General features: G+C 32.3%; 1 protein-coding gene across 1 annotated transcript in view; it reads left to right on the forward strand.

Moving 5' to 3' along the window:
• LOC148281483 (agrin-like) overlaps positions 1-15,503 on the forward strand; it is a 198,568-nt gene that overhangs the window by 176,357 nt on the left and 6,708 nt on the right. Inside the window, exons 6-11 of the mRNA XM_088226646.1 lie at positions 1,153-1,365; positions 3,452-3,552; positions 7,889-8,003; positions 11,048-11,290; positions 12,423-12,902; positions 13,814-14,077. Coding sequence (XP_088082772.1) covers positions 1,153-1,365; positions 3,452-3,552; positions 7,889-8,003; positions 11,048-11,290; positions 12,423-12,902; positions 13,814-14,077 — 1,416 coding nt within the window. The remainder of the gene's footprint in view (positions 1-1,152; positions 1,366-3,451; positions 3,553-7,888; positions 8,004-11,047; positions 11,291-12,422; positions 12,903-13,813; positions 14,078-15,503) is intronic.

Raw genomic sequence — 15,503 nt, forward strand, 5'->3', positions numbered from 1 at the left:
AATATTTTATGATAATGTATGAATTTCTCAATAAACTACAAATATAATGAAACAATTTTATTAACACCACCTAAGGACTTTTTTTTAAATCCGTATTAATAGCATTAAGCATTTGGAAATATGTATTTTTTCACGTTCAGGCTCGGAATGGTTTGTTATTCAAGTTTGTTAGTGAAAATTCTTGGTGGAAGTTAATTGTAATTTTTAAATGAAATAAAAGTCGAGATACAATTAAATCCACAAATTAGGAATTGACAATCATTAGGTTCACCGAAATGGAATGATCAAGAACTTGATGTCAGTTCGGGCCACAAAAATATAATACGTATTTAAACTCATTAAAATAACACTTGACTATAAATTCTTTTATTTACCTGGAGCACTTTGTAATGAGATCTTTCAGACAAAAATAATTCAAATAGTTTTAATTTCAAATTCTCTATCATACCGTTTTTGTAAAAATACATTTGATTTTGTAATAAAGAAACCTGTCTCAGAAATGTCACAAAAGTGATGTTACCGGTGAAAAATTACTGAATTTTTAGGTTTAAGTATCATTAGTCTATTATTTCTTAAAATTTGTTTTTTCTTAAAGTTGAAACCTTTATTAATACGGGTAAGATTCAACTAATTGTATTATTTCACTTACATACTAGGCAACGCCTAAAAATGTAATTTTTTCCATTTCTATACTTCTTCATGGTCCAGGTAAATTTATCAACATCAACTTTACAAACATCAACAGATGAAAGAATTGAAGGAATATAGATGTTCAAATATAGGCAGAACGGTGAATGTTACACAGTAGATGCCTAGATTTCTATATTACCTTCTCTTGAATGTTCTTTAACTCTGTTGTAATATGTTAATCAAGAAAACAGGTAAAATATGACACTTTTTAAAAATAGCCGCTTTAAAATAAGTGTTAATGTAAGTGTGTCAAGAGCTATAAAATGGTCAAAATCGTTAATTATTTTACGATATTGACCACCTTTTTTTTTCCCGATGAAAATCTTTTTTTAATAATGTATCAGATTTTATACAATATTGTCTATATTTTATCGGATGTACGAAATTACAATAATTTAAGGGAATTTAAATACTGTTTATTAGTATTGAAAATTATCTCTTTTCAAATTTGTTTTTTCCTAGGAGAGCGTGGTCCGTGCCAGGGCCGGTCGTGCCAGTGGGGCGCCTCGTGCGTTGAGCGCGGGGGTCAGGCGCGCTGCGAGTGTCCACAGTGCTCGGCCGAGTTCGACCCCGTGTGCGGTTCTGATGGTATCTCGTACGGGAACGAGTGCAAACTGCGACACGAGGCGTGCAAATACAAGAGGGAGGTCACAGTGCTGTACAAAGGACCATGCAGTGAGTAAAATGATGTATTTATTTCAAGAGCGTGGTCCGTGCCAGGGATGATCGTGTCAGCGGGGAGCCTCGTGCGTGGTGGGAGGGGTCAGGCGCGCTGCCAGCGCCCGCAGTGTTCGGCCGAGTTCAACCCCATGTTCAGCTCTGACGGCATCTCGTACAGGAACGAGTCCAAACTGCAGCACGAGTAGGGCTTCCATTCGAGACTTGAAATCGAAATTTTAAGACAAGCAGTTAACGTTGACAAAATAAAAAAAAGTACATTTGTAGGATTTTGGTTGTTGAGGGTTGGAGCTCCTACCCCAGTTAGGGATTGACAAAGAAGACATGAAGCTGTTGTATGAATGCGTATTTATTACATGGCGAAAAAAATACAGCACTTGGTTGTGACGCGCGAGCGTAGCGGCGATGATGGGTTGAAGAGACTCCACTTGAACTACATGTTGGAACTGTGTGACTGATTGACTGGCGTTGCGATGTCCTGTAGTCTCTTTATAGACCACATTCCTCTGCAGTTCATTTTTTTATGGAAGGAACGATGTGAATGTATTGCAGAACGATGCTCCCAATTTAATGTGCAATACAGTTAGAGTTGCATTACATATGTTATTGGATTTTTTAGGAAATGACAACATTGCCTTCTTCAGTCATCGCTCTATTTCAGGTGGAATGTTTTAGCACGTGTGTCACCGATTATGTACTATGAACCTCACATATATAAATAAAATAGTAAGAAAAATTTCATATTTTTCAATGGAAAAGAAGTTAGTATACTAAAGCTGCACATATTATATCATTGTTATTTTTGGAGCATGATAGTTGCAAGTTTCTGGCTGATTTCTCCTTGAACTAGTTATTGATTTAATAAGTTTTTTCTGCTACGTTATTAAAGTAAGGTTATTGTCATCTATATTTGGTGATAAGGGGACAGTCATTTGGTATGTTTAGAATTTATTTAAAATGTAAATTTAATTAAAATTATTTTATGATGTAATTTATTTACAACATGTACAAATATGCTAGACAATTAATTATGCAGCAAGTAAAAACAATATTATTTAACAAATGACATTTGCAAATAAGTTACAAATTAAAAATAGTTAGTTCATTTCCACGGATTTATTTGACGAATAAGGGCTTTATTTGACGAATTTACCTTGAATAGGTATCTTCAGACTGACTATTAGAGGGTGAAGGTGCTAATTGGTCAAATAAATAAATGAAAGCGTAACAAGCATTTTTTTAATTTATGTCTTATAAGTATTCAATATCGATTCATTATTAAAATTGATAAGAAATTGGGATAAACAATGTATAAATATTTTTTTGTCAATATCAAATATTTCATCTTTTTTAACGGACGATTAATGCGGGCTTGTACTCTGTACCTTTTAATTTTTATTGTTTTATTCCTATCACAAATAATTAAACCTTATTTCCTTGTCACCACAAATTAAACTATGACTTTCAGGTACCCATATTTCGATTCTTTTCATTTGTGATTTCATACCAAGACTGGATTATTTTGACCTAAATTTAAACTGTTTACTTAATGTATAAAATAACGAATTTTGGTCCTTTTAACTATACTTTACTTATTTATTAACGTGTGCGTTGCATTTATTGTTAGCGATTTATTTATTTTAAAATGTATGCATTCTTGTTTTCAAGAATTGTTAAAAATTTGCCAAAATCTAAAACAAAATATTTAGTTAAAAAAAATATTTTAACTTTTTGCATTAGGTATCTATGTTTTTTGGAAAATCTCACAAAAAATCGATTAATATTAATTTAAAATACATAGTCCATCAATAAATCAATTAGTTAATTACTCCAAAGGTTGTTTTTAAGGTAGCATGTAGCTTTTATGTATTGTTTTACATTTTTCTATTCGGAAAAAAAAGCTCTTGTGATCATTAATGCCCAATTTACCCAGATTCGTTAACTATATTAGCAAACAAAGCAAAAACTCACTTAGCAGCTAATCGCTCAAACATTGTGAACCTATCCTCCGGCTCACTGGCACATTAAGAGGAACACAACACATTGGCTGTTTGATTGATAAACCTTAATTGCTTTGTAACAGATGGATGCGAAAACAAAAAGTGCGAATATTATGCCATTTGCGCGAGTGACGGCGCTTCTGAAGCCAAATGCTCCTGTCCCCAGCGGTGTGAGGAGGGAACAGTGAGTACTACCAACACTTTTTCTTTTTTCTTACCCGTAACTCAAAATTAACTCATTAATAAACAAATATTTCTTTCTCAAAACAGAAACCGTGAATTATGTTTCTTAAATTTAGTTTCATTTTTTAATTTCTAAAATTTCACGTAGGTAATAGGTAGATTAAACTTTTTTTTCTCAACTTTTGTTACCAAAAATGATTGAATTTTTCCAAAATGAAAATTAGAAATTCCAATAAACAAACGATTTAAACTAGTTACAAAAAAAGTAAGACATTTTATTTTTATTACAATTTAAATGCAATGCAATTTTTTGAAAATAAACATGCAACTATTAGTGAACATGAATCTTTATATTTATGTATTTTGGAAAAAAAGTGTTATATTTCATTGGATGCCTATTTTCTTGGGCCAACGGACGTGTAGGTTGTTTTAGTATATTTCGGTAGTTGGTCGCAAATTAAACAAAACGATACATAATTTACACCGAAAGATAAACTTATTGGAACTGTCTCTTTTTTTTATAAAAACATGTTTATGCTTTTAATGTATCCGAATTTATGTGACGTGAGCCAAATTACAAACAGTCAAATAGGATTTATTTCATCCATACGAATGTTTCATTTTGAAATTTCTCCGTAGAAAACGAATGATTTTGATAAAATGTAAAATAGATATTTAAAAATGAGACAGAAAACAAAAAAACAACATTGCTTTTGAGTTTTAATTAACAAACTAATACTACTGTATTATTGACGAATGGCTTGGACGATTTCATAAAAATTTAATTACATTATCATGAAAATCACCAATTTCGCTTTCTTAATATCAATATTTATTAATCTCAAATACCGATCAATGTGTATCTCTAATACCCGTTATAATCTGCCAATAGGATAATTATTTGTTACGCAACACATCAAAGCGGTAATTTGTTAATTACTAGAGGTAATTAATGCCCCATTATGCAAGATTATTATAACATACAATATTATGGTTTAATCGCATTACTCCCGGAGGTTTATCGAGTTTACGAACATAAGTCAAGGAGCAATCAATGGATTAATCCTTTATCAAACAGACGGCATCAGAATATTATTGCACTGGGGTAAATTTGAACACCCGTAATGAAGAATATGCCTCTGAGTGTATTGAGTATTGAAGCTAATGCAAGATAATTAAGCCAGCATCTTGTCAAATGCCTATCTATTCCCAACTCAACTGGGTAGATTCAATAACGTTTGCTCTCAACAATTCATTGGGTATTGATTCTCGTCTATTGAGGCTTTCAATGCGTTGTGGCAAGGTATTCTCATTTATTATATTCACGGAAAGCAGTTCCAAAGGTCGCATTGATCGTGGTTTGAATTGATAATTTACTCTCACTAAAATTAAGACGCGATGAAAATAATTCTTGGCCTAATTTCTTTGAATTGAATGGATATTTCGATTCATTTATTTTATCGAAACTTTCGATTGTCTTATATTGAATTACTAAACTGCGGAAGTCAGGATATTAGATAAATATTCCATTTAATCAGGTGCCTAGTCAAATTGTTTTTTTGATAAATTAAATAAATAAAGAATTCAGAATTGAGAATATATATTTTTTTTCTGATAGAAATTATGGCATTTATAAAACATGACCTGTTATTGGCTGCTTTAAGTTATCTTTTTGCAAATTACTTATCAATATCGCTATTTGTTACTCTGAAAATTCATATTTTTCAACAAAAATGGTTTTTTTTTTTTGAAAAACGTAAATACAGGTCTAATAATTTACTTAAATTATCTGATGAAAAAAAAAGAGGTACTTAAACTAGGCAATATAGTAATCACGGTATGTAAAATTATCACCTCAACTGGGTAAACAAGTCATAAGCATGTAAATGTCTTGACTTTCTTACCCCGGTTTCAAATGTTTTCTCTTTCTCTTATTATTTATTGTTTCTTGTTTTCAGTAATTTCCTTTATGGAATAAATATTTTAAACATATAATTAATAAAACGCTTTGTATTTTTACTCCACATGCCAGTTTTATATGAATGAGTACACAAGTTTCGAATGTTCAGAATTACTCATTATCAATATTAACTCAACCAAAATAGTTATACAGAATATTAAATAGTTACTTATGGAGTTGGGTATAGATGATACAGCAGGGTACATTATTTTTTTATTTATTGGAATACTTACAGCAGAGATAAAGAATTGTGCAATGCAATATTATTAATTAAAATCTGGACTGAATATATTGATGAGTAAAGGGTTACTAAATTTTGAAGATATTTAACTGGTTATACTTACATATCTCCATATGGTGGCGAATGGTGATTTTATTTACAGGTAAGCTATAGAAAAATATCATGTATTTTTACCTATTTAGAAGATACATAATATAATGTTAGTAATATATACTATGAATTCATATTTTTCTGTGTGATAAAACAACTTTTATCCATGAAATCAACTCAAACGACATAACTTTGTGATAAATTAATTATATATATACATTATTATTTACTTTCATACAGAACTCATTAAAAAATAGCACAATGAATTCAGTCGATATTAAATATTCAATTGAAATGTCAACTGGCCAAATTGCTCTAGAAATTAATAGTGCTAAAAAAGGTCGCGTCGAACGCCATATATCCTGCAATATGACGCATGAAAGTAATTATGGTCTTATGTCAAAAGTACCACCTCAAAGAAAAATAGCCCTTAAGAAATAATGTGTGAAATACTGTTTTCCAAATCAAAATTTCTTGGCTCACCGTAGGCGCTGGGCGCGGTGTATTAATATTAATAATAATTATATCAGAATAAAAATAAGAACGGTGGAAATGATTTAAAATAAATGGTAATTATTTATTTGTTTTTCTGTAAATAAAGTTAGAGTAAAACATTATTATGGTTAGTCGAATATAATGGTAAGCTGCGCGTAATCGCTTCTATACACGGTTCGCGCCTGCTTTATATGCTGTTTATATATAATATAACTAGACCTCGAAACATCAGAAAAATATACCCAATGGTAAAAGAAAAAATAATCATAACATAATATAATAATAAATTTGTTAAATTTTCCGATAATTTATTTTTCCATATATTTTTATAATTTCAAAATGGTGTAAAATATGAATTTTTCGAATAAGCATCCCTTTCACAAACCCCTACCCATCCCTCACAAAAAAAGAGATATTAAACGTTTTTGACCAACGAAGCGATACACACTAAACGCTGACAAGGGAAGCGGCTGGGATAGGGAGAGGTAGTGGTATGTGAAAGGGATGTTTGTCCGAAAAATTAAGGATTTTCTCCAGTTACAAATTATAAAAATAAAAAACAACATGAAATAATGGGTTTTTGGAAAAAAAGTACGCGGATTTTTTTGCGTTTACCATGAGGAATGTTCCTCTGAAGTTTCGCGGTCAGGCCCTAAAATGTGTGTATATATATGACTCAATCCGAAAACACGTATGATTCAGGGGCGAACCGTGTATAAAAGCAATTATGCGCAGCTTTAATTATATTTGACTGACCATAATAATGTTTACTGTAACTTTATTTACAGAAAAACAAATAAATAATGACTATTTATTTTTAATCATTTCACCGTTTGTATTTTTATCCTAATATTAATAAAACGCGCCCAGCGCCTGCGGTGAACCAAGAAACTGGCCGATTATTCCAGCTTATTTTTTCATAAAAATAAGTTTACTGTATTTTAAACGTCTTAACCCCAGTGCGGGTTTTTTCTGCTAGATTAAACTTGCAGATTACACAAATTATTAGAAGATTCTCGATTTGGAAAACAGTATTTCAAACATTATTTTTTAAGGGCTTTTTTTATTTGAGATGGTACTTTTGACATAAAACGATAAGTACTTTCATGCGTCATTTTGCAGGACATATGCGCTCGATACGGCCGTTTTTAGCACTAATTATTTCCAAAACAATTCGGCCAGTTGACATTTCCTTTGAATACCTAATATCGACTGAATTCAAAATGCTATTTTTTATTTATTTTTAAATGAGTTTTGTATTAAAGGAATGGATAATATATCTTTATAATATAATATATCAAGAAGTTACGTCGCTTAAGTTGATTTTATGGATGAGAGTTGTTGTATCACACAGAACCACAGAAAAATATCAATTTATATTATATTTCCTTACATTATATTATGTACCTTTTATGTAGGTACAAATATATAATATTTTTTTATAGCTTACCTGTAAATAAAATCACCATTCGCCACTGGTATTTATAGAGGTATGCATTCCTTTATTATGTTTTAGTAAAGTCAACTTGTAATACGATTATTATCCCCTAGGAGTACGGTGACGTGTGCGGATCAGATTCGCATACCTACCCCAGCGAATGCCAGCTTCGAGCGAAGGCCTGCACTGAACAAATTCACCTATCCATCCTCTACAAAGGAGATTGCGGTAAGACCAGCGTACTCGACATGCTTTGTTCCACGTTAATTTGATCATAAGCACCATGTTGTTCTCCCCTCGGATCCCCACGAAAGTGGAGCAATCGCATTTTGAAGTTTCAAACTACGTGGATATGGGTTGTGACTACTGTCATCGCAGAATGTTATGTTCTGATGTGAAATATTTAGTATTGGCTTTGCTTGAGAACGTTTAACAATTAAATTCCAAAAATTGCAGTAGATTCTGACTAGTTATACGAAGCGAGTTGATTATGGAATTTCAATGCATTAAATGTCTTTACACAGTTTCTTTTTATACATCACATAGTGTAATATTATTCACCCAAGTCCTGATACAACTTTAAATATGTTTTCTCAACAGATTCCATTTACTTGTTACAAGTATATAAACTCAGTGTCTTTTATATATTTTTAAACACTGAAACACTTTTTTATTCATGTAAAATAAACGTTTAAGAATTCTTATAACTAAAAAAAAAAAAGAACAAAAATACAGAAAGAATATCAGAGAATAATAAAAATCACATCAAATGAATTTAAATTAAATTAAAATCTGGCATAAAAAAAGCGTTTTATGACATCTAAAATAAAATAAAAGTAAAACTTGTAACACATGTAATATAAATGAATATAAAATAAAGATGAGCATTTTTGAATGACTAGATAACGAAATTTTATGTCAACAATGTTTCAAGTTTTGAATTTTTTTTTTAACATTAAAACAGGAAGAACTGTACATCGTTTCCGTTGAATTGTATTTTTCTAATAATTTTTCAATCATACTTATATAACGAAAAAAATACTTGAGATGGCAACGTAAAAAGACCACGGGTAATTGATTTATAAAAAAATATTTCTACATTTCAAATGAATCAACATTTAACTCAATGTTATTACATACGAGTAAACCCATGGGGTTTTGAATGTTGGTTTAATAAGTGTCCCGACGAAGAGACGGGTGAGTCCCAAAACTGTCGGTATGTGGTTATATACAAATATTTAATAACATTTGGTAACATTTTTGACCACAAAGCTAATAAAGCTTTAAACTTGAATAATTATCATTCATTACAGTATGTCAGTCAGTGAAGAATTTACTTCCCTCTTTTCTCAATCCAATGAAGTGCATATTATGTGCTTTTGGATTACTTTCTTTCAGCACGAAGGTGCTAAGACTACCAAATTACAGAGAGCTCCTTCGGGCAGCTGTTTTCGTTCGGCAACGAGCAACTTTTCCGTATATGTGGCCACCGTCAAGGAGACTTATGTCTTCAGAAGCGGTGTGCGGTATATGGTGGCCAAGCTGACTGTATTTATTAAACTTATGTGTTTTCATGGCTTTTATAAATTGTCAACATATATTTACACGATATGTTATAAACGAGTCTTTGAAAATGTTTTACGTTTGCAAAAAGTCGATAAATTTGAATATAATATCGCGATCCCTCATCAGAGTAAAATATAGTTTGATTGCGCGGCCATATTCCCATTTCACAGATAAACAATTTTAATGTTACTGACATCGGGCGAAATTTTTCCCGGTAATAATAAATTGCAGTCTTGTCACGTTATCTCCCCACAGTTCTGTTTATTGTATCGTCAGTCCAGTCCATAAACCACGCTATTCGTAGGTACTAAAGCCGTAGTTTGTTGTCACGGCAGACCTTTCCGGATTCTGACACCGCCAGAATGGATGTATTGTGCATTTCCAATACGTAGTCTCGCAGTTTTCACAGGAATAAATATTTTATCTCTGTTCATCCACAATTCTGTACGTTTTTCCATACTGGATGCTATTCTCTATCCGAACTCGATTTTCATTGTCCTGCAAAAATGTATTTCATTTTTTAATACTTTTTCATTCCATACTTGTACGCCGATTCATTTTATTTGCTGTGTTGGAAAAGAATTGTCGTTCAGAAGCGGAGAGTACTTAACGAGTCAATTCTAATATTTATAAAAGCATTTTCTCTATTTCCTAAATCCAGATTTTCTAGGGAATTTGCTGAAAGCGCGTTTTTTATCGGTAAACTTCTCTGAATTTTTCTTCATTCATTCAAAAATTCGTGACCCCTAATTGTTTCCGAGAAATGTACGATTCAAAAAAATTGACGACGTTATTTAAATATTCATTTCTAAATAAAAGCAAACGCTCGTAAGGTTTTTGTTTGTTAAACTGTTGTCTTACAATGTATTTTGAGGCAGATTTGTTGTTTTTTTATACGCAAACAGTCAATCAATCAAACATAAAATTATTATGCTTCATTACTTGCAAAAGGATATAGCTCAATTAATGTCAGAAAGAGATTTTTAGGGAAAATTTGAACTGAGTAATAATTAGCGTTTAATTTTTATAATTATTATATTTTATATTTTTTTTATACAAAAAGATAAAAATACGTTTTTGTTTTGAATTGGATTTTATTCCTTGTTCCTTCTTATCAAAGATAATCCACAATATTAATTATTTGATATTTTTACAATTTTATCAATATGTATTTTTGTCCAAGGAACCAACACAGTAATATGTTAACATTATGATGTTATTGTAATAAATTGTTTTTTATAAATGATTTTTAAAAAAAAATACTGTTTTCTAATGAAATTTATGTTTTGACCACTGCACCACAAATAAAATTATAAATAACATTACCTTTTCGAACAAAATATATTTATTGATGCCGCTAGGTTTTTCTTTACATTCGTTATCTATACTAAATCAACAGGCATAGGAATACAGTATTTAAATCATGCAAATATAGAGAATTAAAAAATGACCAACTTGAATATGGAATACAATTACCTGTAGAAAGAATGGTGAATGTAGCACAGTGTTTCAAGCTGTCTAGTCTTTCATATTCTCCAGAGCTTTGCCTCAGTTTAAAAGTTGTATAGTATCATAAACATGTTAACAAAATAAACATTTCCGAAGAAGAAGAAACACACGTATACAAAATGTTCGATAAGTAAAAAAGTATATGACAAAAAGAGTCGCCATTTTTTTTATCTACTACATTTAATTTTTTTGAACAGGTGCTTGTAAAGATGTAGATTGTAAGTTTGGTGCTCGCTGCTCTGCTGGGGAGTGTATCTGCCCCCAGGAGTGTTCCTCAACGGATGCTGAACCAGTCTGTGCCAACACCATGGTGACGTATGGCAGCGAGTGCGAACTGCAGAAGGCAGCCTGCGAGGCGAAACCAGGAACACCAGCTCTAAATGTCATCTTCTACGGAGACTGCCGAGAGAGATTTGCGGTGGTCGGAGGCGGCGGTGCAAGTATGAACTAAATCCTTAAATAATAAAATAGTCTATAGAGTCGAAGACGTTGTCTCTATTATATTTACGTTTATAGGAGAAGCGAGGGGTATTAGCCGAAATAAACGCGCGGAGCGTTACAACCCAAACTATATCCTACCTACGTAAAGATATTAGAATAGTAGGAGTTATGAAAATATTTCGTATATTCTACGCATTGTTATTATTATAACAATAAGTACAAATGAAAGCACTTTCAATATAAATTACAATGGACTCAGTATTGATGTAGACATTTTTAACTGCACGTTGCATTTGTACAGAAATTTTTTTCATGGGGTCGATTATTTGGGATAGTTGCTGAATGTCCATCTTGAGTGGTTTAAGCTATGTATATGTGCCGCATGTAATGTATATGTTTGTGTATGTTTAAAGTGTGCGTTCTTGTGTGTGCGTGGATGGCTCGGAGTGTACATTCGGTATTTTAATTTATGTTGATTTATCTCCATGGAAAACGCAAATGTCAACAATCATTCTTTTCTCACTTCAAATTCTTATTTATTCTTTATTTTTTTGTCACATTTAATGTTTATATTTTTTGCATAATTTATGAAAACTTAATTGGTCTTTTTATGTTAAAAAATTATTGTTTTTAATACTTTTATAAACGTAAAAGGTGAGTTCAATTTAATTCTCAAATTTCAAATGAGCAGTGTCCGGTTTCACTGCAATATCTAAAAGACTGTAGATTTTAAGGCTTTAATAAACAATTCTTAACTCTTGTATGGCTATAATATAATAAGAGTTTACATAAGAGTTTAATAATTGTATTTAAATGATGAAATTGTATTTTTTTTAAATGTCTGAAAATCAAAATATTCTTAAGTTAACACGATGTTACATCACCGCGTGGAAAGAAACTTTGTAGCACAGTTTTTTAAGACTAAAGATTTTTCGTAAACACAATTTTTTACGTATTATGATTTCAAAAAACAATCTACGAAACTACAGAATGTTAAAAATTGTGTTTGTTTTTAAGGTTTTGCTTGAAAATTGATATTTAGATTTAAGAATTTTTTTATTTAATAATGCAGTGTCTACAGTTTTCTTTTCTACGATTTTTTTAAATGATATTTTTTGTTTTTTTTTATAGCTTCACCTCAGCCAATACCATTCAATACTGAAATCGAAAACGAGATTGTCCATGGTCCAACTGAGCACCCTGAAAAAAGTTTTACCAATGCCGAAAAGGAAGCGTGTAAAGACATTCATTGCGACTATGAAGCAACCTGCGAGCTAGGACCAGACAACTTCCCGAGATGTTCTTGCTTGTTTGATTGTGCCTCAGCAGCTAGCAAAGGAACAACCAAGCCAGTTTGTGCATCAGACCTGAGAATATACCCTTCAATGTGCGCTATGAAACTGGAAGCTTGTCAACGCCAGGAAGAATTGAGGTTGCGGCCTTTGGAGCTATGTCAAGGCTTGGAAGTGAAACCTTGCAATGGAGAAACTCCTCTTGTAGACCTGCTAACTGGACTAGATCTTGATTGTGGAAATGGACCAAGGAGAAAGGATTGCCCATCTGGAAGCTATTGTCATCAAACTACAAAAGTAGCTCGATGTTGTAAAAAGGGTAAGAACTAAAATTGCCTTTTTTTAACATGATAAAGTTTTGAAAAATGTTTTGTCACTTCTTAAATTAAAAAAAAACTTTAGTAAACGAAACGGTAAATTGGTCGTAGAAAAGTATTAGCAAGGAATTTAAACTACATAACATTCTGCGTTCTGAATATGAAAAAGAAACAAAACCCTGATGGAGCATTTTTTACTAGAAATTAAATGGAAGAAGATAAATGCAACTCTCTGTGTAGTGGTTAGCGCTTTTGTCTACTAATTTTTTGGTTCGGGGTTTGATTTCTGGCAGAGTAGATTCGAAATCTTGGTTTTAAAAGTTGTCACAAACTCTAATATTACAGTGTTCTTAGACTGGCACAGGCAAATGATCTAGATACGCTGTTTTTGGAGTGCCAATATAGTGCCCTATGCACGGCTAGCTGCAGATAGGGAGATAATAACGATTTAAGCAATTAAGAACAAAAGTCTTCGCCATTATTATCATTGTCTATCGATAATTGCTATACAAGGGTTTATGGAGAATTTCATCGGTACCTACACACGGCCGCGAATATCGCTATTTTTTTGTTTTGAGAAAGCAAGATGATTAGATTTCCGCTAAAGTGTCAGTTTATAGACAATATTGCTGTAAATAAACATGTTATCACAACCATAAACAGGCGCCATGGCGTAGTTTGTTAGACGGCCAACTGAGAAACTGGGATCGCGGGTTTGATTCCCGCCAGTTGCAAGAATATACATTTTTGAAAGTAATCAGTTTGTCTGGATGTTGTGGCTTATTTTTTATATCTTCTAATCCTACCTTCTCTTTCCTACCAAAATACTGGCTTAGTGGGTTGTTTCCTTCAAACAAAACAAAAAGAAACGAAAAACATATTTTTTTTCATTTCGAGTATGCTTTACTTTCAGACAAAATCCAAGAGGAGAAGAAGGGGTGTGAGGACTCCTGGTTCGGCTGCTGCCCTGACAATGTCACCCCCGCCCAGGGTCCGGAGTCTGCCGGCTGTCCCTCGCAGTGCCACTGCAACAAGTTGGGCTCCTTTTCAGAGACGTGTAGCCCAGAGAGCCAGCAGTGCGACTGCCGGCCCGGGGTGGGTGGCTTGAAGTGCGACCGCTGCGAGCCTGGCTACTGGGGCCTGCCAAAGATATCCGCTGGTCATCAGGGATGCATACGTAAAAATATTTACTTAACTTATAAAAATATTATTCATATAATTGAAAAGAGGGCGCCCCCGATGGGAATATTTGGAGCAAGTGTGCGAAGATTTTAACTGCACCTCTTATGTCAAGCTGAAGAGGGCTGCCAAAAATAGAGACCAATGGAGGACGAGATGCAAGACTTTGCTGCAAACCAATTCCCAGGATTAAGACTGCAAAATTAAAATGTTTTTTTTTTTTTAATAAATCATATGGGAGTTGCTTTATTATAAAGTATTTACAAGGTTTAAATGTCAAAAAGTGGATTTTTCTGCAATCAAATTTTTTTAAATTTATCTAAATTGTTAGAATCAGAAAGAATATACTAGAGTGGGCCAATCAGGAACTTCTCAGCATTTGCTCATGTGAAGAAGAAACCACTTAAAACTCTTCAGGAGAAGCTGGCCTGTTGGCAGTAGTCAACCTGCCTTCCGTTCCACTAGAGGAGTGTTTGGCATTTTGTTCCGTACTTTGTTAAAATTGCCTGCACTATATTGATCATGTATGATACTACCTCTTGTGTGAGTTTTTTATTACTTATCACCGATGGGATGTTGCATAAATCTTCACCCAGGCTTCTACAGCGCGCTTCCAGTTGTTGTATTTGAAAGCTGAAAAAGAGGCAATGCATGGGAGGAACATCTTGAGGAGTTTCATCGTCGCATGAGCAGCTAGCGATCTCAAATAATGTTCTCAAATGTCAATTAATTAATGTCTAAATTAATTAAGAAGGATCGCAGTGCTGTGACTGTGTCACAAAATCAAATAATAGAGGTTCGAGATTCGAACCCTGCTGTACCCCTCGTTTTTCAATACGGTTATTATATACGGTTCTACGAATAAAAAAAATCTAACATTACTGAATTTATAAATATTACAATGTCAATATTGGAATCAAGTGAAGCGATTAGGGTTTCAGTAGTAAAAATGAAAAAATGGATCATTTTTATTTTGTCTCATTTCGATTGTAAGTTCATTAATATAAGAAGTCCCCTTTCGGTCAATAATATTAATTGTATTACTTCAATACATTACAACCATTTGTATTAGCTAAACATCGCGCCTTATATATGAAGGTGTAAATTTGAAAAAAAATGCAGATTAGTTATAATGGATCAAGTATAGTTAAAATGTTCATTTTTTTATTTAATTTACAATTTTGTTTGATAGTTTTTCCAAGGGGTTACATTAATTTAATAAATTAGATTTTCCGAAAAATAGTGTAATTTTTTTAATTTTTGTGACACTTGAACCTGATTTTCAATTTTAGTTTTAAACGTGGGCAGAACAGTGAAGACGGAAACCTTTCTTTGTTAGTAAACCTTTGGACTAAAATTAATCAAGTTCTATTTTAAAATTTATTTATTAAAATACATTTTTTACTACTACACATTAAAACACC

This window comes from Micrasema longulum, unplaced genomic scaffold (assembly GCF_059751315.1).
Source record: "Micrasema longulum isolate JH-2025_06_02 unplaced genomic scaffold, ASM5975131v1 h1tg000453l, whole genome shotgun sequence".
Classification (NCBI taxonomy): Eukaryota; Metazoa; Arthropoda; class Insecta; order Trichoptera; family Brachycentridae; genus Micrasema; species Micrasema longulum.